General features: G+C 51.7%; 4 protein-coding genes and 1 pseudogene across 4 annotated transcripts; 3 read left to right on the top strand and 2 right to left on the bottom strand.

The window, feature by feature from the left end:
* Positions 1 to 1,948: 1,948 nt before the first annotated feature.
* On the top strand, positions 1,949 to 3,196 carry SAPIO_CDS0175 (annotated as a pseudogene; the record flags this gene model as incomplete).
* Positions 3,197 to 3,755: 559 nt separating this feature from the next.
* On the bottom strand, positions 3,756 to 5,097 carry SAPIO_CDS0174 (uncharacterized protein; the record flags this gene model as incomplete). The annotated part of the gene is made up of 3 exons (XM_016783022.1): positions 3,756 to 4,775; positions 4,837 to 4,980; positions 5,041 to 5,097. 3 exons carry the CDS (start codon positions 5,095 to 5,097, stop codon positions 3,756 to 3,758), a joined length of 1,221 nt encoding a protein of 406 aa, XP_016646655.1.
* Positions 5,098 to 6,232: 1,135 nt separating this feature from the next.
* On the bottom strand, positions 6,233 to 7,461 carry SAPIO_CDS0173 (Saccharopine dehydrogenase [NAD(+), L-lysine-forming]; the record flags this gene model as incomplete). Its single annotated transcript, XM_016783021.1, has 3 exons — positions 6,233 to 7,092; positions 7,152 to 7,340; positions 7,404 to 7,461. 3 exons carry the CDS (start codon positions 7,459 to 7,461, stop codon positions 6,233 to 6,235), a joined length of 1,107 nt encoding a protein of 368 aa, XP_016646654.1.
* A 2,229-nt stretch (positions 7,462 to 9,690) lies between these two features.
* On the top strand, positions 9,691 to 11,537 carry SAPIO_CDS0172 (uncharacterized protein; the record flags this gene model as incomplete). Its single annotated transcript, XM_016783020.1, has 5 exons — positions 9,691 to 10,050; positions 10,225 to 10,320; positions 10,392 to 11,039; positions 11,131 to 11,254; positions 11,332 to 11,537. 5 exons carry the CDS (start codon positions 9,691 to 9,693, stop codon positions 11,535 to 11,537), a joined length of 1,434 nt encoding a protein of 477 aa, XP_016646653.1.
* A 5,209-nt stretch (positions 11,538 to 16,746) lies between these two features.
* SAPIO_CDS0171 (uncharacterized protein) lies at positions 16,747 to 20,478 on the top strand (the record flags this gene model as incomplete). Its single annotated transcript, XM_016783019.1, has 5 exons — positions 16,747 to 17,955; positions 18,294 to 18,493; positions 18,578 to 18,737; positions 18,840 to 19,578; positions 19,652 to 20,478. The coding sequence occupies 5 exons, from the start codon at positions 16,747 to 16,749 to the stop codon at positions 20,476 to 20,478; spliced, it is 3,135 nt and encodes a 1,044-aa protein (XP_016646652.1).
* Between the last annotated feature and the right edge of the window lie 893 nt (positions 20,479 to 21,371).

Here is a 21,371-nt window from a genome sequence, read left to right as displayed (position 1 = left end):
GACTCCGCAGCCAACTTGTCCAGATGAATAAACTGATTCCGAGGGGAGAAGAGAGAAGGGAGAGGCTGTTGCCTAGCCCTCAACTCGAAGCCGGTTGCCCAATGTTGGAACCAACACAAACCGACTCCCTTTTCACAGTGTCGATTGCGAAGCAGAGCCCGCATTAACATTTATTCCATTGCCCATCCGATCAATAAAAGAGATTCCTGATCAACGAGACACGAGCCTTGACTGGGTCGCATGCTGCCATGAGCCGGTATGCTTGACGGGCAAGAGCACAGAGGAAAAAAGAAAGAAGATATTACACACACACATATATATATATATATATATAATTCACCCCAAAAAATAATTAACATAAAATAGAGATAGAAAAAAAAGTAAAGTAGAGTAAAATGAAGAATAGGAATAAAAGAAATTTGGCAAAAAGCTCACTCGCGGGTTGCTCTCAGGATCGAACTCCTGATTGCTTCCCGCGAGCTTCGAAAATTGCAATTTTCTAGCCTTCTGAGCGCTCCGATGACCACTTGGCCATTGGTTACAGTGTCACCACTGCTTGAGCTGCTCGGTTGGAGGTTCTTGCCATGGCCTCGTATATAAAACATAAGTTTGATTGTGACAACAGAGACTGAGAGAGAGAGGGAAGGAGCATCTCGATGTTGGGCGGAGGAGGTGGCTCCTTCCGTTGTTCATGTTGGAGAAACCGTCACATGTCGTATGAAGTCGATGGAGTTTATAAAGTTTGGGTCAAATATCAAATGCAGGAATCGTGCGGCTCTCTGTCTTGCATTCAATGACACTTTTACCCCTTATTACTGGCTTAGTTATATGGTCGATGAACCTCTTATCCTGAATCTATGTCTTTTATGGACCGTCTCTGACTTTAACTTCTCCACCGCGTGAGCAAAATGGTGACAACCTGGAAATCGTGATGCACCAATCATGTGGACTAGGCGACCTTTAAGTTGGGCTCATCGACGAAGCATTTCGCGTCTTCGTCTTGTGGCTTCGACCGAGGAGCCACTAAGAGAGTTGCATTCCCCATTCACCAACACCTGGTCCCTGTATTGGTGGGAGACTGACGTTGCGAACCATTCTCAGCTGCCTCCATCCACGATCCAGGGGAAACCTTCGAACCCATTTTTGGACGGCGTTCTTCTCCTTTTTTTTTCTCTCTCTCTCACTCGGCCCCGCCGTCGAGAGTCTGAGTCTGTAAATATTCCTCCATCCCGGCAATTAGCGACATCATTAAAGACAACGTCCCATGCTCACCACTCGGGCCTACTGGAGTTGTGCTTGCAGAGTGTCAAATGCAACCACCAAGGCTAGGTTCACCCATTCACGCTTTCCCTTTCGCTGAGTCCCGAATAGTTAATCTCCCCCGTCCAGCGCTCCTGTGATTCGGTCAAGCGAACCAGATCCGAGATCCGGGATGGGAGTGAGGTAACCCTGCCAGGCATTGATGCGGGGCAAATGCTGGGCTCTCCCCTGCTTCCCTGCATTGCGCCGACACTCTAAAGAGGGAGGTAGTATATTGATGTCAGAATCTTTTGTTCTTCCTCTTCCTCGGACGCACGACGGGAGGTCATCCATGTCTTTGACCTCTTCGGTCGTTGCAACTGATGCTTGCGTCCAACTCGAGGATGATGATATATAAGTACTGCTTTTAATCTTCGTTGCATTCTCCTTGGCGGTCTACTTTCGCATTCTTCATTGACCGATCCTTTTCGTTCTTTCGGACTGCTGCATACATGCCCTTCCTTTGTATATATATCTATCTCGACATGACTCTAAGTTAGACGCCGTTCACGCACGTTTCGATAATCGCGACATTCTTTTTTCTGTGTAACTGGCGACACGGCTCCAAGCCTCGTCGCAAACACCCTTTTCCTCTTCACTTACACCCGGGCTCCCCGTCCCGCTCTCGCCCCAAGGCACGCCAGCAGCCATGAAGTTCAAAACCTTCCTCGTCTCGCTCATCTCCCTCCTCCCCGCCCTCACCCTCGCCCAAAAACCCCAAGTCCCCCTCTCCTCCTCCAGCCGCTGGATCCTCGACTCCACCGGCTCCCGCGTCAAGCTCCGCTGCATCAACTGGGCCGGCCACATGGAAGCCAACATCCCCGAAGGCCTACACAAGCAGCCCCTCCCCTACCTGGCTGACTGGATCGCCTCCGCTGGCTTCAACTGCGTGCGCCTCACCTACTCCATCGACATGGCCCTCAACCCCTCCCTGCGCGTGCGCGACTCCTTCCGCGCCGCCGCCGCCGAGACAAAAGTCCCCGAGGACGCCCTCCTCGCCCTCTACGACGCCGCCGTGATCGCGAACCCGTTCCTCGAGTCCGCGACCGTCATCGACGTCTTCGCCCGCGTTATCGATGCCCTCTGGGAAAGAGGCGTCATGACCATTCTCGATAACCATGTCAGCAAGGCTAGTTGGTGTTGTAACCTCGACGACGGGAACGGCTGGTGGTCCGATGCGCCCATTTACCTCGCCGCCAACAGCCGATATTTCGACTCGGCGAAGTGGATCGACGGCTTGACCGCCATGGCAGCTTGGTCCCACCACAGACCCGGAGTCGTCGGCATGTCCCTCCGCAACGAGCTCCGCGCCACATGGACGCAGATCCTCTTCGCCGCTGGAACATGGTACTCCAAGATGACGGCTGCCGCGCGAATCATCCACGAGACGAACCCAGACCTCCTCGTTGTCGTGGGCGGTCTCAACGGCGGCACCGATCTTTCGCTCTTACGCACGCGCGCCATGGATACCTCGTCCTTCCGCAACAAGCTCGTCTGGGAAACGCACGATTACTCCTTCACCGTCACGACGCCCGAGGTGGGCAACTGCGAATTCACAAAGATCAACTACGGCCTGCTTTTCGGCTTCGTCCTCGAGCAGGGGAAGTCGTACACGGGACCATTGTGGCTTTCGGAATTCGGCGTCGATATGCAGGGCGGGCCTAACGCCGGGTTGAATGATCAGGATTTCGCTTATTTGATGTGCTTGGTGAGTTATATGGAGAGCAATGATGCGGATTGGTCGTTGTGGGCCATTCAGGGGTCGTATTATGTGAGGGATGGCGTTGTGGACCATGAGGAGACTTGGGGCGCTTTGGATAGGGAGTGGAGGGATTGGAGGAATAAGGACTTCAAAACTTTGCTGGGGAATATGTGGAAGATGACACAGCAACCGTGATTTGTTTTGGGTCGGTTTTCTCGGTCGTTTTTGTAAATTCTGTTGGATTGATGCTGAGTTCGGCGCTGGGAAGAGGCGATGAAGGTAACTGGGCATATTAATACTTCTCTGTAGATAATTAGATGAAAGGATTATTGGATATGCCACGCGTCTGAAAGTTATATATGCCTCCGAGCCATATGTGTCAAGTTGACTACTATCAAATGTCGACGATCATAGGTGTGCAAGGAGAAGATAGTGATCTTAAGCAGTATGCAAAGTCTCATTCATGAAGATAACCTTCGAAACGCCTCGAGCCCATATGAAAGAAAAGAAAAGAAAGGAAAGAGAAAGAAATGAGCATAACAAAAAATGCGAATCCATCCGTCAGCCCGAGAGAGAGAAAAACTTAACCTTGATCTTTCCAAGACTCCGTCGCCGCTTTCGCCAGAAGGAAAAAAAAATCGCCATACCCGCGCCGCTCACAGCTTAGCCGTGCTCGAAAGAGATTACATATTTCAGGCCTGCTTTTAACCCCCCTCCCCTCCCCCGAAAAGCTATCCGATTCGAGAGGAATGCACTACGAGTTAAAGACACTATTAGAGTCGCCCAAATCACCTAGACTCCCATCTCCAGACCCGAAGAAGAGGTCGTCTATATAACTGCTCCCTCCACCTTGGCCTAGACCAAAGTCGAGATCCATCGAGTCGGTCGTAGCACTACCCAAATCATAAATATCGTCGTGGCCGAGCATGGGGGGCTGGCTCTTCTGGTTCGAAGCGCTTGGTCCGCTGTCAATAGCCATGGGGGCGGTAGGGGCGACGCCTTGCTGATTACCCATCGGTGCGGGAGGATCAAAGAAGCTATCCAGGTCTATGGTGTCGATGTTTCCGCCCATGTCGAGCGACATGTTCTGGCCCGCGGTTTGATTAGCAGGGTCGCTACCTTGCGCCACCATGAACTCCATGTCGGTAAAGTTAGTTCCGGCGGGTATCATATTCGGTGGTAGGCTAAACTGGTTGGCGGCGGTTGGAGTTGGGTCCATTACCGGGACTGGAGCAGGGGGAGGTACTGTAGACATGGGCGGGGTCGGGGCTGGGGGAGGAGGAGGAGGAGCAACCCGAGCTGCAGTCGGTGCGGTTGGAATCACCGGCACCGGAATCGGCGTGGAGGACTTAATCGCTGGCGATCGTTTGGCCTCGCCCTTACCAGGGAGGGTAGACGCCTTGGTTTTTGGCGTCACCGATGAAGATTTGGCTTCTTTTTTGGTCACGACGGGTGACTTGACGGGTTGAGGCGGTGCAGGCATATCGATTCCCATGTCGGGGAACGGGGCAACGGGCCGATTATTAGCGGCGGCCGCAGCATTTTGCGCAGCAGCATTTCGCTTCTGCTGTTGCTGGAGCTGTTTCTGCTGCATCTTAGGCGTCGGCGCCTTGGAAGCCGCCTTGGGAATTACAGGGGCCGGTACGGGGGACTGGAATGCCGGCTTTGGGGGCTCGATCTTTGTAACCACAGGGGACGTCTGTTGAGCAGCCGCCGCCGCCTTGCTGGCCCTGACCTTCTCTAAATCTCTCTGCAAGACGGATTTTGCTTGAATCTAAGGGGGGACCGTCAGTAATGGAAGAACGAAAAGACCTCGGACCACACTAAAATCTCACAATATCAACGTCGATATCCTGGAGGGCACGGTGATAAGACTCCACCGACTCTGTCATCCGGGCAGACAGAATGCCTTTGACCTGCTCGATGTTGCGAGGTCCCTGGCTCTGGGCGGCCTTTAGCGCCTTTCCCGTTTGAACCAACTAGCCACTACAGTTAGCAAAATTACTCTCCCGAGAGTCTTGGGTGTTATAGCAACTCACAATATCATTGATGGTCTGTTGCAAGACATCAAGGGGATCTTGCTTCTGGGTGGCCATTGTGATCAGGCCTCTGGGTGGATGCGGGTGACTTCTCAAGCGCTCTATGCCGATAAGAAGGATGCCAGATTATCCAGCGGCATAAGGCGCTGGACACAAAATATTGAGGCAAGGGTCAACTCTCGCGATGATGGAGGCAAGCCAAGATGCCAACTTGAGAGTGGTTGGTGGAGTTGGTATAGATGGCGCTAGGGGATTCGGGTGGCGTGCCGATGAAGGAGTCGACCTTGGTGGAGTACAAAGGTACTGTGTTCAATCTTGTCCCATATTGGGAGATGACGTTGTTGATGGGGAATAACCGGAGAGGGTTTAAAGGGTGCAAGCATCAAGAAGCGAGGCAGGCTTGCTTCGCATCAAGGAGGCTCGAGCTGAGAAGATGGAATCACACATCAAAGGCATGCAGGCACAGACCACCCCGATGCCGCTTGCAACTTCATTGCGTTCTAAACACAAACGTGGGGTTCAAGTGTTACGCTTACTCCCGTGTGTGCATTTATCCGATCCGAGTGGAGGTCTAATTACATAATATACTTCGGTACAACCCACCACTCTGACTCGAGCTCTGAACTTGACGACTTCAATTACTCAGTCGTACGGACACCTGAAGGCTGGTGTCTTTTGTCCGTTTCCGCCGACAATATTCACATGCTGTATTTATACTGGAATGTTCATCTCGTCCCCGTTGATTTCAATTTATATCTTCTTTTCTGTTTGTCAGCCTGGGGTAGGAGGTATCCCTTGCAAGTAATATTTCTCCCTCCTACCTCATAGTCTAAGAGGGTCCTTGCCAGCTAGGGCTCGAGCCAATGTGATAGCAATTTCGAGCTCTTACTTGTAAGCACTTGTCTGTTGACATGCTCCATTTAGCGCGTACGAGAAGGATGGATCCTGGGCCCGGCACAGGGGTTGAATATATGCGCTATCGCACTCTGGCCTCTGTCGTCAACGTCCTTTTGGACGCCAAGAATCTTTTGTCTGCTGGAGTCTATGGAGTCATCTAATCAACCCGTGTATTGGTGTGAAAGAGCAACTACGCTCGGCGATAGCCTCGTAAGGATTCTGGCTTTTCCCACCCTCTCCGATGTCACTGTAGGACGAACTCTTGGAGCCACCGATCATCTCATGTTGCCAGTGTCTACGGCAGTTCTGCAACTCGCTCTCGATACGTCTGCTCTGCCCGAGTCCAAACACCCTCCTTTTCGCGATCCCGTAGTGTCAAAAGACTGGGAAGAAGTAGGCCGGAATACTCATCGCTTGCCTCGCGAGCGATCATGGTGGGAAGATGGTCAATGGCAATGATGCGCAGCTCAGGTCCGTCCAGTGGGCCTGATGGCGAAACAGTCGGGTTGTCAAAGGAGCTGTATCCGGAATAGACGGGAATTGGGTTGTTCTCGCTGTTCGGGTCACAGCTCACATCGCATATCACGCGAAGCCGCCTCTCCGGCTTCGACAACGATTCGAGCGTGGTAAAGGGTGGGACCTTGTGGGCCCCCAAATAGACGCAGTTCAGGAGGATATCAGCGTCGGCGATTTCGGGAAAGGGTCCGCCACGGCTGGTCTCAGGCAGGTCCCATTTAATAACCGATTCCTCGGGGATTCCCACAGCAAGGCAACATTCAGTTGCCCCCTTTCCGCAACGGCCAAGGGCTCCAATGACCATGAGACGGGGGTACTTGCCACCATTTAGTGGCAGTGCTTCCGCAACGGAAGATCGAACGAGTTCTACCAAAGCGGAGGCAGAGTCGAACGCTGGCACTGCGCCTTGGGGAACTCCAGGGTGAAGAAGTTGATGCGCCCAGGACAACAAGGCCAGCGCAGTACCGGAAAAGCCCGCGCTGAAGCCGAACGCCGCCACACGCGTGCCTCTATCATTCACGAGAAATTCGAGGTCATAGAGCAGACCGCCGGCCTTGGCAAAGCGTGAGAGCTCGGTGGCCCATCCGTCCTGCTTCTTGAAACAATGGGCAAAGTGGATATATGTATGCGGCAAGGGCGCTAGGAACGGTGTTAGACATTGGAGACTATATCTAGCCTCTAGACATGATCGTACGTACTTCCGTCTGCCGGAAGCTCTTTCAAGCCCAGGATCACATTGTCCACGGGGGCATTGACCCACGACCCAGCAGGGACAATATCAGCACCGACGGCCTTGAATTCGTCATCACGATAGATGCGATCTGGTGACTCTTCAACTCGCACAACGTAGCCGGCGTCTATGAGAGCCTTGGCGGTCTCGGGCGATACTGGTGGATTTTGTCAGTCTGATCTATGTGAATTCGGACTCGGGGGGTTGTCAATATGCATACATGGAGAACGCCGCTCAAAGGGCTTGGTCTCAGCCCTCAGGTGAATAATAGATGTCATGATGGTGTACAACGAATTGGAGGCTCTTCGACTTGTAAAATCGAAGATGAAGGTCTCTTTCCGCAGTGAGTCAAGCTCCAATATATATAACATTGACAAAACCTCGGGTGTGTCCTTCGCTGAGTCATTGTCAAGCCTCCCCTAGAGATCACGTGCAAATATGGTCTGTCTAAGGTCGCTGCAGTTTCAGCAATTGCATTCTCCTCACCAGTACTAAATACCAGAAAATCTCCAAACACCCAAACGGGGTGTAATCTATTTAAGCTCGGAAGACCTTGACGAAGTCTCTTTCCCGATCTGCAGGGATTTGACTTGCACGTGATATGCAGATGTGCCCAAGTCTCTCTCAATGCTTAGTCACCACCTCTGGGTAGAACACAGTGTGAGCTGCAACGACGAGTACCACCAGACGTCGTCTTCTTGAGCGCCAAAATTGGGGTCATTATCACCCCAACATTATTGCTGCTCGAGGTCTACAGGGCGATGATTGGCCTGAGAGGCAGACTTACCAGTAAATGGGCACATCACACCCCCACAAGCTCGACATTCTTAGCCCACTTTGCAGGGGAGGAAGACCCAAATAGGAAGAGCGGAGCTGAAAATAATACAGATATTTTGACACGATCGTAAGAAGCACACTGCGGAATGTAGCAGACAGTACGAACACACGGTGCCACCGGGTTACCATGCTGGGCATGCCTGGTTCAGGAACTGGAACCAGAGTCGCTAACTGAGAAGGTTAAGCCTCTCCGATATTATAGCGTATCAATAATACTAGTAAATAGCAACTGCTTCATTAAAGAACATTGAAGTTTGCAGAGTAAACTCCTAGCACTGTCGATACAGATACTGGGATACTTCGTACTATGGTCAATTTCTCTCTTTGCCCCTTCTCAAAAATGCAAGAATTGATGAATAGAGAAGTCAGAGTCGAGTGCTGGCGGTGTACTGCGCAGTGTACAACATATGTAGACCAGGCGGAAGGGGCGAACAGCACAGGTCGCACGCAGTTCTCGCCCAAGCCCAAAGGCGCCTAGGCCCACTAAACGCTACAATCGTACCAAGTAAGACTCTCCAGAGCCCTCCCCTAAGAAAAGAGAAGAAAAGAAAAAGAAAAAAAAGGCCAAGAAAAGAAAGAAAAAAGACTACCCTGCAGGCAGGATAAGCACCAAGACCAAGTCACCAGAGAAACCAGGCCGGACTCGTCGACATCTCCCCGCCATATTGAGAATCGATCACCTTCTCTCAACTCTCTCTCCTTTCCCCCCTCCTCCTCTCCCACATCTCGTTGAATGACGTCGAGAGACAATCTTCCTGTCACACTGGCTGTTGCGATTTAGGGGGCGACTCCTCTTTCTTTTCAGTCTGTTTTCTTCTTTTTCCTCTTCGCTGTCGTCGTCTTTTTTTTATCTCCTTTGCTACTTTGTTGAACACTTGTGCTTTCTGAAGCTTAAACTCGTCTCTCTGTGGCTCTTGCATCAAATCTTTTTTTTGGCTCCTGTCATTGTTCCAGATCAGCCCTCCGCCCTCCCCGCACTCTGCTTGCTTAGTTCTTCACCATCATCCATCATCTCAATTTTCTCTCTGGCACGAGACACCGCTTCCTTCGACCCCACTCTTTATCTCTCGAGGGCTCAAAGGCTTGTCGAATCGTCGGCTTCCGATCCCCCTGCTGCCCAGGCCCAATTTCCCTTCCTCAGGAAATAACCATACCTCAGAACCCATCTGAGCTTCGACCCCGAGCACGGCACACCCTCTATTTTCAACCAAATCTCATCTCAACATCAACCTCGAATCTCAGCTCTTCCTCTCACCCCGACCCATCGGCTGCTTCTGCTTTTCCAGAGAAGCATCGGCCATCTCCTTTTTCAGTCTGTCTTGATACTTGTTGATCTAACGACTTTACGGCCCCTCGACTTTTGTTTGTTGAAGCGTCTGCCAGTTTGCCACTTTTGTCGAACGAACCAGGAAATAAAAGGAGAAGAAAAAAAAATCTCGACTCAATATTAATATCCCAAGTCGTTCTTTCCCTGGTGCATAGCAGAATCCTGCCTTGCATCTACTTCAGTTACCCGGACAATCGCCTATTGATCGGTCGTTACCCGCCTTCGAATCTCGAGTCTCTCTAGTCTGAGCAGTCCGAAACGGCCATCTGCGTCGAATCACATCTTCGAGCCTCGTCTCCCGTCGTTTACCCTCGACTCCCAAAGTTACACGAATACATTCGCCATGGCTGACTCTGGTCCCAACGCCGACGCTTCTCAGCTTCCCCCACCTCCCCAGGGCGGCGCCCCCGGGTATGAAAACGGACAGGGCAACCAGTCGAACCCCTCCCACATGCCTCCCCCGCCGCTCCATATCCCCCAGAACACGAACCCCATTCCGACTGCCATAACCTCTCCCATGTCCGGGCCTGGAAAGGCTCTGTCCCCTGGCGGTGCTGGCTTTGGACGTCGTGCAGCTCCTGAGCCTAACAAGCGAGCTCTCTATGTCGGAGGTCTTGACCAGAGGGTCACTGAGGAGGTTTTGCGTCAAATTTTCGAGACAACCGGCCACGTTCAGAGTGTCAAAATCATTCCCGATAAGAATGTACGCATCCTTCCCCGTCCCCCTCCTTTTCCGTGTCGATCGGGTCGTCCCCTTGAGCTCCAAACCAATCAAGAAGTTTTTGTCGCCTTGGCAGACTGATCAAGGGGAGGCTTGCTATCCCGGGATAGTCTCGAGTCGTGAAATCAGTGAACTAACGTTGTCTTCAATCGATAGGCTAAGGGCTATAACTACGGGTTTGTCGAGTATGATGATCCTGGTGCGGCTGAGCGCGCCATGCAGACTCTGAACGGCCGACGAGTGCATCAGTCGGTATGAGACAATACACCCATGGTTTCTTACTTGAGACGGGCAGAGTCCGAGGACTAACATGACGTATTTAGGAAATTCGCGTCAACTGGGCCTACCAGTCGAATACCTCGAGCAAGGAGGATACCTCTAGCCACTTCCACATCTTCGTTGGCGACTTGTCCAACGAAGTCAACGATGAGATTCTCACCCAGGCATTCTCCGCCTTCGGTTCGGTCTCGGAGGCTCGAGTTATGTGGGATATGAAGACTGGTCGATCTCGTGGTTACGGATTTGTCGCTTTCCGCGACCGCGCTGATGCCGAGAAGGCGCTGAGCTCCATGGACGGCGAATGGCTCGGCTCTCGTGCTATCCGATGCAACTGGGCCAACCAAAAGGGCCAGCCCTCGATTGCTCAGCAGCAGGCTATGCAAGCTATGGGCATGACCCCTACGACGCCTTTCGGTCACCACCAGTTCCCCGCCAACGGTATGGCGAGCTACGACATGGTTCTCGCCCAGACTCCTTCGTGGCAGACGACCTGCTATGTTGGCAACCTCACCCCCTACACCACACCCAACGATGTAGTACCGTTGTTCCAGAACTTCGGATATGTAGTCGAGTCTAGGTTCCAAGCCGATCGCGGCTTTGCCTTCATTAAGATGGAGACTCACGAGGCTGCCGCCATGGCCATTTGCCAGATGAACGGATATCTCGTCCACGGTCGTCCCCTGAAGTGCAGTGTATGTACCTCCCCCTACACACAACCACGAGACCCCATCTTCTCTAGCCAAGCTTTATCTCATTTGTGACCGATGCTAACATATTGAGTAGTGGGGCAAGGACAAGACCCCCAACCAGGGCGGCTTTGATCCCGCTCAGCAAGGGTTCAGTCCCCAGAGCGCGCAAGGCCCTGGTTTCCCCCAGACCCCGACCGGATACTTCCCGCAGTACGGTAGTAAGTAGTCGTTTGCCGGCTCTTAGCTTAGGTTGTCATCCGGGGGCCCAAACTAACTAACGTTCATTGTGATTTAGCCGGACAATACGGTGGCCAGCCTGGTAACTATGGCGGTCCCGGTGGACAGTCGCCTGCCAACTACGGAGGCCAGAACGTGGGCTACGGTGGCCCCCAGAGCGGTGGTGGCTATGGCCGTGGAGGGCAGCCTCCCAACGCCCAGTGGCCTCAGGGCCCCAATCCTGGCCAGAACTACAACAATGGCTTCAGTGGTTACCAAGGTTAGTTGCCCAACGGGTACTTCCTTGTACACGCGGGCGTAACTTGCGGTGTTTCGGGTGGCCCTGGGCACTTTCTCGCCCTCGGCAACATTTCTCTCCTCCTTGACGTGGTCTTTTTGTTGCTCTTTTCTTTTATTTTTCTTTTACGTTTGGGCGATCCACGACTATTTCGGTACAACCCTCGATATGATTTTTGTAAGGATGTTTCATTTACAAGTCCCGAGGGGCATGTGGGGAAAAAGCGGTTCATTTTGTCTATTTCCCACGTTGTCTCGTCTTCCTTCTCGTCATACCTACTAGCCTTTCTTCGTTACTATTCCGCTGGTCTCTTCTGTCGGCATACCCACGAGACTTGTCTACGATGTCAAACGTTGTTTCGTTGTTGTTGTTCTTTGTCTTCTTCTACTTCTTTTATCAGGTCTGAGGGATATGTCCGTAAACAGGCGAATATGGTATCAAAATGCCTCGATTCTCTTTTTCCCATCCGTCTATTCTATCTCACTAGTCTGCGCATTTGGCTTTTCTTTCTCGCTTCCACACATTTTGTTCGGTTTAAACACCCAACTCTCTTCTCTCTCTCCTGGCACTCTTGATCATTTCTTCTTTAGTTGCCGGTTGTGCTGTTTGATACCAAGGTCCAGGATACCATCGATGAAACATTGGGTCCCTTTTTTTGTTTCTTTCCTGTCTTTGTCTCCTCAACTTCTTAATGGGTTCAAACGGAAAAGAAATTGGCCTTTCATGATTTTGTCGATAATGCATTCTGTCTTCTCTCTCTCTATGTCTCTTTCTCCAGCGCGCCTTGGACATGTTGATTTCCCAAACAGTTTGAGTTGGTTTTTCCAATTATGAATTATGATGGAATTGTCTTTTTAAGTACGGCGAAGTCCTTTTTCCCCCCCTATTTGGAACATTCCTAAAGCCTCATTGTGTGAGTGAGTTTGGTCATTTTGTTGGCATTGCCTGATGGTATATATATGTATGTGTATATTTCTTCAAGCCGATTCTGAGGAGACCGCTGAAGAGGCGGGGAAAGATTGCTTTTCGAAAGCTTAAGAGGGAGGGAGGGTCTGCCCGCATATATCTGGGGAGTCTGGATGGGTGAAAGTATTCTGGCGACCAAAAAGGTTGGTATGCAAGGCTGTGGAGAGGGTTCAGTCATTGGCGGTCTGTCGGCTCTCAGCTTGACTTTTTATGTGAAGGAGGAATTGTATTTGGAAAGAATACTACGATTCGGCACTTTTTTCCACTTTTCCTTCGTCACTCTGTACGTGGATTGGTCCCCGTTGCGTCTTTTAGACGAGGTATGGTCAGACGATGTTTGTTGTAATACGTACGACCTGTGTAGGTCTACGGCATATGTGGGCGTCTTTCTATGGCATGCAGAGGGGATTTTTACAAGCAGGGTTACTACCTAGGTCACCTCCCGTCATATTGGATTTGTCGCGGTTGATGCTGCTATGTTGTGGGAAACGCGTCTCAGCCCACAGGCCCCTCGTGTTATATGACCAACAGGAAAAAAAGAACGTGGGTTGCTTGGCAGCGAGATAACAGAGCTCACCCTTACGTAGAGAGCTCGAAAAGAGGGGCAAGCAACCATCAAATCTTCCCTGAAAAGAAGAGCGTCTTCCAAAGTGGAGTTTGGTCGTTCAACGAACAGACCAAAAATCTCGGGCCATTCCCCGAAAAAAATTTTCTCCGTCAGAGGCGTGATGTGATAGGTAAGAAAAAAGCCGGGAGGCCCAATGGGGAGTAAAAAAAGGGTTTCTTTCTGCGTCTGGTGAGTTTGGAAAACATCAAATGTTGTTTGATTGATCTCGACCCCGCTGTGATAGCTGGGATCTGACCCGCAGGCTGCAGTTCGCGTTCGAGGGCGGGAGGCGGGATTGAAGGTGGGGGGAGAGGAGAAAAGCGCAAGTGGATATGCGGCGGGTTCTTCCCTTGGGCTCCGAGATATGATGACACTAGGGACTGAGGCGCTTCTTTTACTTTTTTTCCCTACTCTCGCGTGGGACTGACTGGTGGCGAGGTGGGGGAAAGAGGCTCATGCAGGATCAAGTCAACATTGTCAAAGGTGTGGACGAGGGTGTAGCATGGGACGGAGCTTGGACATCGACCTGATCCTGTTAGGATTTCTTCATGAAGTTTGGAGCATCTAATCTTCCCGTCGCTACATTTAGATGCTTCATTACTCGATGAAGACGATGAAGGCGGGGGTTTTCTAGGATTGCTACGGACGAGGATGAATTGACGAGTAAACGTTTCTTTTTTTATTTTTATTTTTATTTTATTTTTTTTTTTTTCGTTCTGGGAAGAAGGCGAGATTACGAGTCTGAGTTGGGTATCCCGCTCTGGACCAATACCTCTCGATATCTTACCATGCATGAAGGCGGGAAGTGTTATTGTTGGAGAAGAAGAGTGGCGGCGATGTCTGGACTTCAGGCTCGGCTTCTGTATTTGTATTAAGATGAGAAATCACAAAAGTAGATGTCGGAAACAATGCATTGTTTGTGTCTTGGTCTAGGGGATGACCCCTCGACTCCCGCGTTCTCGGTTTGGGGAGCTCATCAAGCTTGCGAAGGGAACTACGAAGTAGCTGTATCTGCATAGTCTACATAGTATCAGTTGCTGGGCAAGGGACGAGCCGAGAGGGACGTGTCGTGTGCGTGTAGTGAAGGCGCTTGTTGGTGGGCGTTGTTACATCACACGCCTGATGTACTTTCCAATTCCATCAAAAATATGAAGAGGATCAATCACATCCTTGAGTGTGTGAAGTGTCAATTGTTTGTCCAAGTTTGGGGATTGCCCTTTTTGTTTTGGGTACAAATTCCCCTTTCCTTTTCTCGCTCGGTAAGATGTGACTGATGCAGTGCTGAGAGCAAACAATCTGACTGAAGCTTTTGAGTAGTTTCGCTTATGTCCTTTGGTTGCCACATGGAGTCTTAAGAAGTACACAGGTAACTGGTACACCAGATATCTGCAACGGGTGGGAGGGACTGGTGAAGTCTTGGGACGACGAAAGAAAAGAAGAACGCGCAATTATTACCCACATAAGACGAGTTCAGTCGCCAAGAACTGCACCCAGGCGGATCTAGTCTCGACTTGCGATCCGTATGTTTATTCATGATGTCAAGATTCAAACGATGGATGGGGGAGCATCGATAGATTAAACTTTGATCCCGTCCCCCAAACCAAGCTGGCGCAGTTCCCTGCTCGCCTGCTCGCTGGCCAAGCTCGTGACCACTCAGCTCCAAGCCTTGAAGCAGAGGCGGCCCCGGACTCGAGCTATTCGAGGATGAGGTAAATTTGGTAGCTCCATGAGAACGCGAGCAAGTTCAAAAATGGCTTCATCGAGCCAAGCTTCAATGTCCACGACAGACTATCGTGGAGCCACAAGAGCGAGCTTCAAATCGAATTCGATGGTAGGAATCGCCTAAGACCAACCGAGTAACGCTTGGTGTTTAATGGACCCGGCTCGGAAGGGGGAAAGCCGTTGATCCTTGCCAAAGCTGGGGTTGGCAAGAGGACGGGGAGTCGGGGGACCATCAGCTTCGAAAAGCAGCGAGCAACATCAAACCTGGACTCAATAGAAGGGTTAGCTGTCGACGAGGTGGAGTTGGAAATCCAATAAGAGGTTTCATTGTTCGAGTGGAGGTGATTTTGTGGATGAAGCCTTGCAGGCTGGAGCTTGACTGGTGCCCAAAGATTGCCGCTCTGTTCTGGACTGATGCTGATACTTCATGGTCTCTTCGTCACTCTCCTGAGCTCCAATTGCATGACCCCCATTTTTCCTCGGGAGCTTTGAGACCCGAGTCTTGCCTGTTCGCGTGAAGACAAACGCAGTATCACCACGGGGAATTTCTTCAGGTGCCTGGATTGGATTAGATTGCTCGGACTGAATATGGATTATTCGAACGAATTGTGAATTGAGTTTGGTTGTACTTGCGGAGATTTGAGAAATGGTCGTGATGGACAAGACTCGTCTAGGTCACTCAACTAGTATCGATTGAGATCAAAGACAAAATGACAAATTGCAAACGCATCAATTGATCATCAAATCTGCCAAATTTTTTTGCCGAGACGAGAGACCCGGGCAAGAACGAGCAAGAAGCGCACCTTCTTTGTTCCCTCGAAGCCTCGTTATGACAATTCCTTCAGGTTCTCAAATGGTTTGGGTGCTGCCTTCCCTACAGTCTCCCCCAACCCAATCCTCTCTCACTTTCCCGAGGAATGGATCGAAATTGATACATTTAAAGACCTGAAATGCGGACGGACAAACTCATCAATGTTCAATGTCCAATGTTCAATGTTCACTTATGTTTGTCCCTTTAAACCATTAGATTGAACCTGTGAAGCAAAACACAAGAATTTGGCGCTGTGGCTGATTCGACCTGGCGAGCGAAGAACGGGATTGAAGAATTGAATTGGAAACATCAATTTATTATTGCAACGCAGCACACCACACAGACAACAGACACCAGACAACAGACACGACACGCGCTCTCCCTTTCCCCAGCTCCATCTCTTGTACTAGTAGATCGAATCAATTTCGATCCGGTCTGCTCTCATCTAGCCCTGGGGGCTCGATGGTATTGAATGTGTTCATTGTCCTGTTGGTGTCATTGAGGCCTTTCGCAACGACATTTTAGCTTCTTCCCGGCTCACCCTCCAAACACCGAGTTGAAGCTATTGATCAATTGTATCGAAAGCTTGGCTTTCTATTTTTCCCCCTTCATTTTTTCGCCCCTTTCCTTTCTGCTTTTTGCGCAGTGCCTCTTCTTTGGCACCTCCCTCTGTTGCTTAATCTCTCCTAAATCCCCCTTCCCCCGCATCACACCTCACCTACGAGTTAGAGCTGGCTTTTGTCACGGCCGACCCAATTTTGGGCACCCAATTCTCTCTTCCCCCTCGAACCTCCACTCCACCGCCTGTCCATAGCCAGGCTATCCTCACCTTCCGGGATAGGGACGCCTGCACCTGCCTTGCAGAGTGGAGAGAGTGTGTGTGAGAGTGAGTGTGAGAGTGAGCGAGAGAGAGAAAAGGACTGAAAAAAAAAACTAACCGGGACCCTGTCAACTCTTACTGGGATTAATTTGGAAGCCAACAAAAACCCAGCCTTGATCATTGAAACCTGGACTGGACACACAAGAAAAACAAATTGGCAAGGAAACTCCGGCACCTGACAGAAGACCACCCAAGCCTGCGCCTCGAATGATGGATCCACAGTGGCAGTCATATCACGACCCTACCAGCTCCCAGCAGCACCAGCAATCCTACGAAGACGGGGCCAACGTTAACCCGCCTCTTGGCCACATGCCTCCGGCCACAAGTACGAGTACAAACAACGGTCAACATTACCCTAGCGAAACTCTGTCCCAAGAGCAGTTTGCCCACGCTCTAGCCCAGGCTCAAGCTCAAGCTGAGGCTCAAGCATATGCTCAGGCTCAGGCTCAGACTCAGGCTCAGATTCAGGCTGCGCAACAGTACCGCCAGCGAGAGTACCAGCAACAGCAACAGCAACAGCAACAGCAACAGCAAGTCCATGCTCAAGCCTACGGCCCACACCAACAACAGCACGTCGTTCCAGTGCTAGCCGCCAACCCCAACCCCGGCGCCAATACCACCACCAGCGTCGGCGCCAGCACCAACGCCTACAGCTACGGCACTGGTCAGGCTCAGAGCCACACTCAGCCAGCGCAGGTCCAGTACAACAACTACACCACCGCCACCGCCTCCTCCCTTCAGCAGCACCCAGCTTCGTCATTGACCTCATCGTCCTCAATCATCACCACCACCCCCCAGAGTCGAGACGTCTCCGGCGACGTCGCCATGCAGGACGTCAACGATTCCCATGCCGGCATCAAGTACGCCATGAGGCCTCATCACCAGCCCCAGCTCTCGGGCTCCGGCCCTGGCCCTGGCACTGGCTCTGTCTCTGGTCGTCCCGCCAATCTCCATTCCCCGCAAGAACCTTCGTCCGCCGCCCAACGATACTCGCCCATGGTGGAGGCCCTTTCGCCCACCTCGCCCTATGCGCCAAAGGGCGCCATCCAGAATCAATACGCCCAGCCCATCCAAAGGCAATCGCCAACTCGACAACCCGATTATCATTCCCAAAGCCCATATCATCCGAGTCGCCAGCATCAGCAACCCCAGCAAGTGCCTGTCCCTGGCATGATGCAATACTCACCCCACGACGCTTATCCACAACCCTCATCATCCTCGGTTCAAGTGCACGACGCGACCTTCTCCCACGACCCCAAGTCTCCGCGCCATGCTGTCCCCCACAGCCTCGCCGTCGCCGATGCGTCCAAGAGAGTGGTTCCTCAATTCAGGAGCGTGAGGTCGCCGGCCGATCTGCGACCTGTTGTCAATCAGCAGCCTGCATTCCGTCGAGCTGCTCCCGAGGGCGGATTTATTAGCGTATGTCTTGATTCCCCCCCGCCGTCGCTGACCCCTTCGGGTTTCGATGTTCTATCCTTGCCTTCCGTTTCTGTTTTTTTTTTTTTTTCCTCCCTTGAACCCCGTGTATTTTGCGTCGACTTCTGTGGTTCTTGTTCTGGTCCGACTTCTCCCTGTATCGCATTTTTTTCTCTCTTCTTCTCGCGGCGGTTACCACCACTTCGAGAACCACCCCCTCTCTATCGGCTCTGCGGATTGAATCCACCCTACCTTAACTCACCTCTCTCCCCGCACGCGTGCCCTCCCTGTGATTACTTTGCTAACCAGCAATTTTTTCTTTTTGCTTCTTCCATATATAGCCTCTACAAGCGTTAACGGTTCACCTACCCGCGACCTATCGAATCTGCAACCCCGGCTTCAAGTATGAGTCGTCACGGAATCCACGCCGGGTGCTTACCAAGCCAAGCAAGGGCGTCAAGAACGATGGGTATGATAATGAGGATAGCGATTATATTCTTTATGTCAACGATATCTTGGGGTCCGAGGAGGCTGGACACAAGTAAGCGCGCGCGAAACTCCCAGTCATCCGGTTAACGATGCCGTCGGTGGCGACAACCAGGCGTTTTCTGACCTTACATTGTAGGAACCGATACTTAATTCTCGATGTCCTCGGCCAGGGCACATTCGGGCAGGTCGTCAAGTGTCAAAATCTCAAGACTCAGGAAGTCGTGGCTGTCAAGGTCATCAAGAACCGAACTGCCTATTTCAACCAGAGTATGATGGAAGTGTCCGTGCTGGATCTTGTATGTCTCCCTTTTCTTCCTTCTCAACCAGACGATCTCTCTCGCGCCGCAAGCAAAAGCTCGCGGTCAGTGTACGTCAATGTATAGCTAACTTGGCACCAGCTCAACACGAAGCTCGACAAGAACGACGACCACCATCTCCTCAGGTTAAAAGACACGTTCATTCATCGGCAGCACTTGTGCCTGGTATTCGAGCTACTGAGCGTCAACCTCTACGAGTTAATCAAGCAGAACCAGTTCCGAGGCCTTAGTACGACACTTGTTCGCGTGTTCGCCCAACAGCTGCTCAATGGTTTGGTGCTACTAAACAAAGCTCGCCTCATCCACTGCGATCTGAAGCCCGAAAACATTCTTCTGAAGAATCTCGAGAGTCCGATCATCAAGATTATCGATTTCGGCTCGGCGTGCGATGAACGACAAACCGTGTACACGTATATCCAGTCACGATTCTATCGCTCTCCCGAGGTCCTCCTCGGCCTGCCGTACTCGTCCGCCATCGACATGTGGTCCCTAGGTTGCATCGTCGTAGAACTCTTCCTCGGACTGCCGCTCTTCCCCGGTTCCTCCGAGTATAACCAGGTCTCTAGGATAGTCGAGATGCTGGGGAACCCGCCGAACTGGATGATCGAGATGGGCAAGCAGGGAGGCGACTTTTTTGAGAAGCGCCAGGACGAATTCGGACGCCGGACCTATCACCTGAAGAGCATGGAGCAGTACTCCCGCGAACACGGCACGAAAGAGCAGCCGAGCAAGAAGTACTTCCAGGCTAGTACGCTCCCTGAGATTATCAAGTCGTACCCGTTACCGCGCAAGAACATGAAGCCTTCTGAAGTTGAGCGAGGTATGTTTCCCCATTTCGCAGCTCTCTGTCACACGTACATTACCAAAAGGACCATACTAACCTTCACACATAGAAATGAACAACCGTACTGCTTTTATCGACTTTGTCCGAGGACTCTTGAATCTCAATCCCCTCGAGCGCTGGTCGCCGCAACAAGCCAAGCTTCATCCGTTTATAACGCAGCAAAAGTTCACAGGCCCTTTCGTACCGCCGATGAACCTCAAGTCGAGCTCCCTCAATCGGTCACCAGCTCCTGGTACTCAACAACAGCAGCAGGCCGAGGCTCTGTCAAAGCAACGCGCCCAGGCAGCCCAAGCCCAAGCGAACACGGCTGCGCAGCAGACGCAGTACGGGCCGCCGATGGCCGGCCAATACCATCCCCAGGGCCACGTCCAGTCGCCTCAGATGTACGGCGGTGTCTACCCACCAGCAGGAGCCGTGCCGAACCAAGCCCCTGCCTATGGCGGCGCCGGTTCTCAACCGGCCTACGGCCCTATGCCCATGAACCAGGCGCCTCAGCAACAAATACCATCGCAGCAGTACGGTAACGCCCACCCACCGATGGGCGGCGGCATGTACCAGCAACAACCGACGTCGCGGACCGGTCGCCAGCGCGCGTCGACGATGGAGCAGCAGCAGAGCGGGATTCCTGCAGCCATTCAGAGGGTGGCGAGTCATCTCGACCCGACGCAGCCCATCAGGTTGCAGCCGAGCCCCGCCTACTATCCGCCGCCGCCCGAGGGTATGGCTGGCATGGATAGCGCTCCTGCTGGTAGGGCGGGAAGGAGAGGCAGCAGGGTGCAGGCGGGTCGCAGCAATCGGGACTTTATCCGTACTCTGGAGGAGAGGACGCTGGAGGAAGGTTACATGGGAAATCCGGCGCAGAATCCGTGGCATTAAGGGAACGGTCCGGCGGAGGGAGACCAAGGTGGAGGAAAATACGGATGGGAAGACGGGAAGGGGAGAGTTTTCTACATGGGTTGGGTTCCTGGGCAGGGGGATTTGGGACAGAGAGAGGAACGTCTGTATTCACACTTTTTTCTTTCTTTCCTCTCTTCTCATCATCGAAATGGGTCGTGGCTGTTATACTTCTACTCTTTTCTCTCTTACGATCGGATCGAAGCGCAGAAGAAGAAAAAGTGGGAAAGGAGTTATCGGGAACACGCAACACACACGCCGCACAATGCACAATGCTTTCGTTAGTTTCTTTTCGTTTTTCCGTTTTTCTTTTTTCCTCTCTTATTTCTTTTCTGTTTCATTTTATACGTCGGGTAGGTGGTTAGGTAGGACTCATTTGACGGGGGTGGAAAGAGGGAAAGGGCATTGGTTGAGCGGGAAAGCAAACTTGGGAAGAAGATGAGAGAGAGAGAGCACGAAATTCAAAAACGCTTCTGATATTGTGGTTGGACGATGTGAAAATGTGTCTCTCCTTTCTTCCCTTTGATTGCGTTTTCCTCTCCCGCGATGGATGTTTGGTATTCGTTTATCTCTCTTTTGCTCTCTCCTACCCTCCCGTCGTGTTTTCCTGTGTTTTATAGCTTTCCTCTTTTTCTTTGTTTCAACGCATCCATGATAGCACGGGTATTAAGGGTGGAAAGGCAGAGACTGCTTTCGTTTTTTTGGCCCTGGGAGGGCGTAGTTGGGAATAGATGCCTCCCATTTTTCTTCTCTCTCTCCTCTTTGCCGGCCTTTGGAAGTTTAAGACGGTAAGTGATTCTTGCGTACATGATTTGACGTAGTACACTCGTGGCACCTTGGCTTCGGCTTAGAAAGCATGGTGATACATAATAAGG

The sequence above is a fragment of the Scedosporium apiospermum genome, assembly GCF_000732125.1.
Source record: "Scedosporium apiospermum strain IHEM 14462 chromosome Unknown SEQ_SAPIO_0011, whole genome shotgun sequence".
Lineage (NCBI taxonomy): Eukaryota > Fungi > Ascomycota > Sordariomycetes > Microascales > Microascaceae > Scedosporium > Scedosporium apiospermum.
The sequence above is the reverse complement of the archived record's forward strand: the minus strand, read 5'-3'. Positions and strand labels throughout refer to the sequence as shown.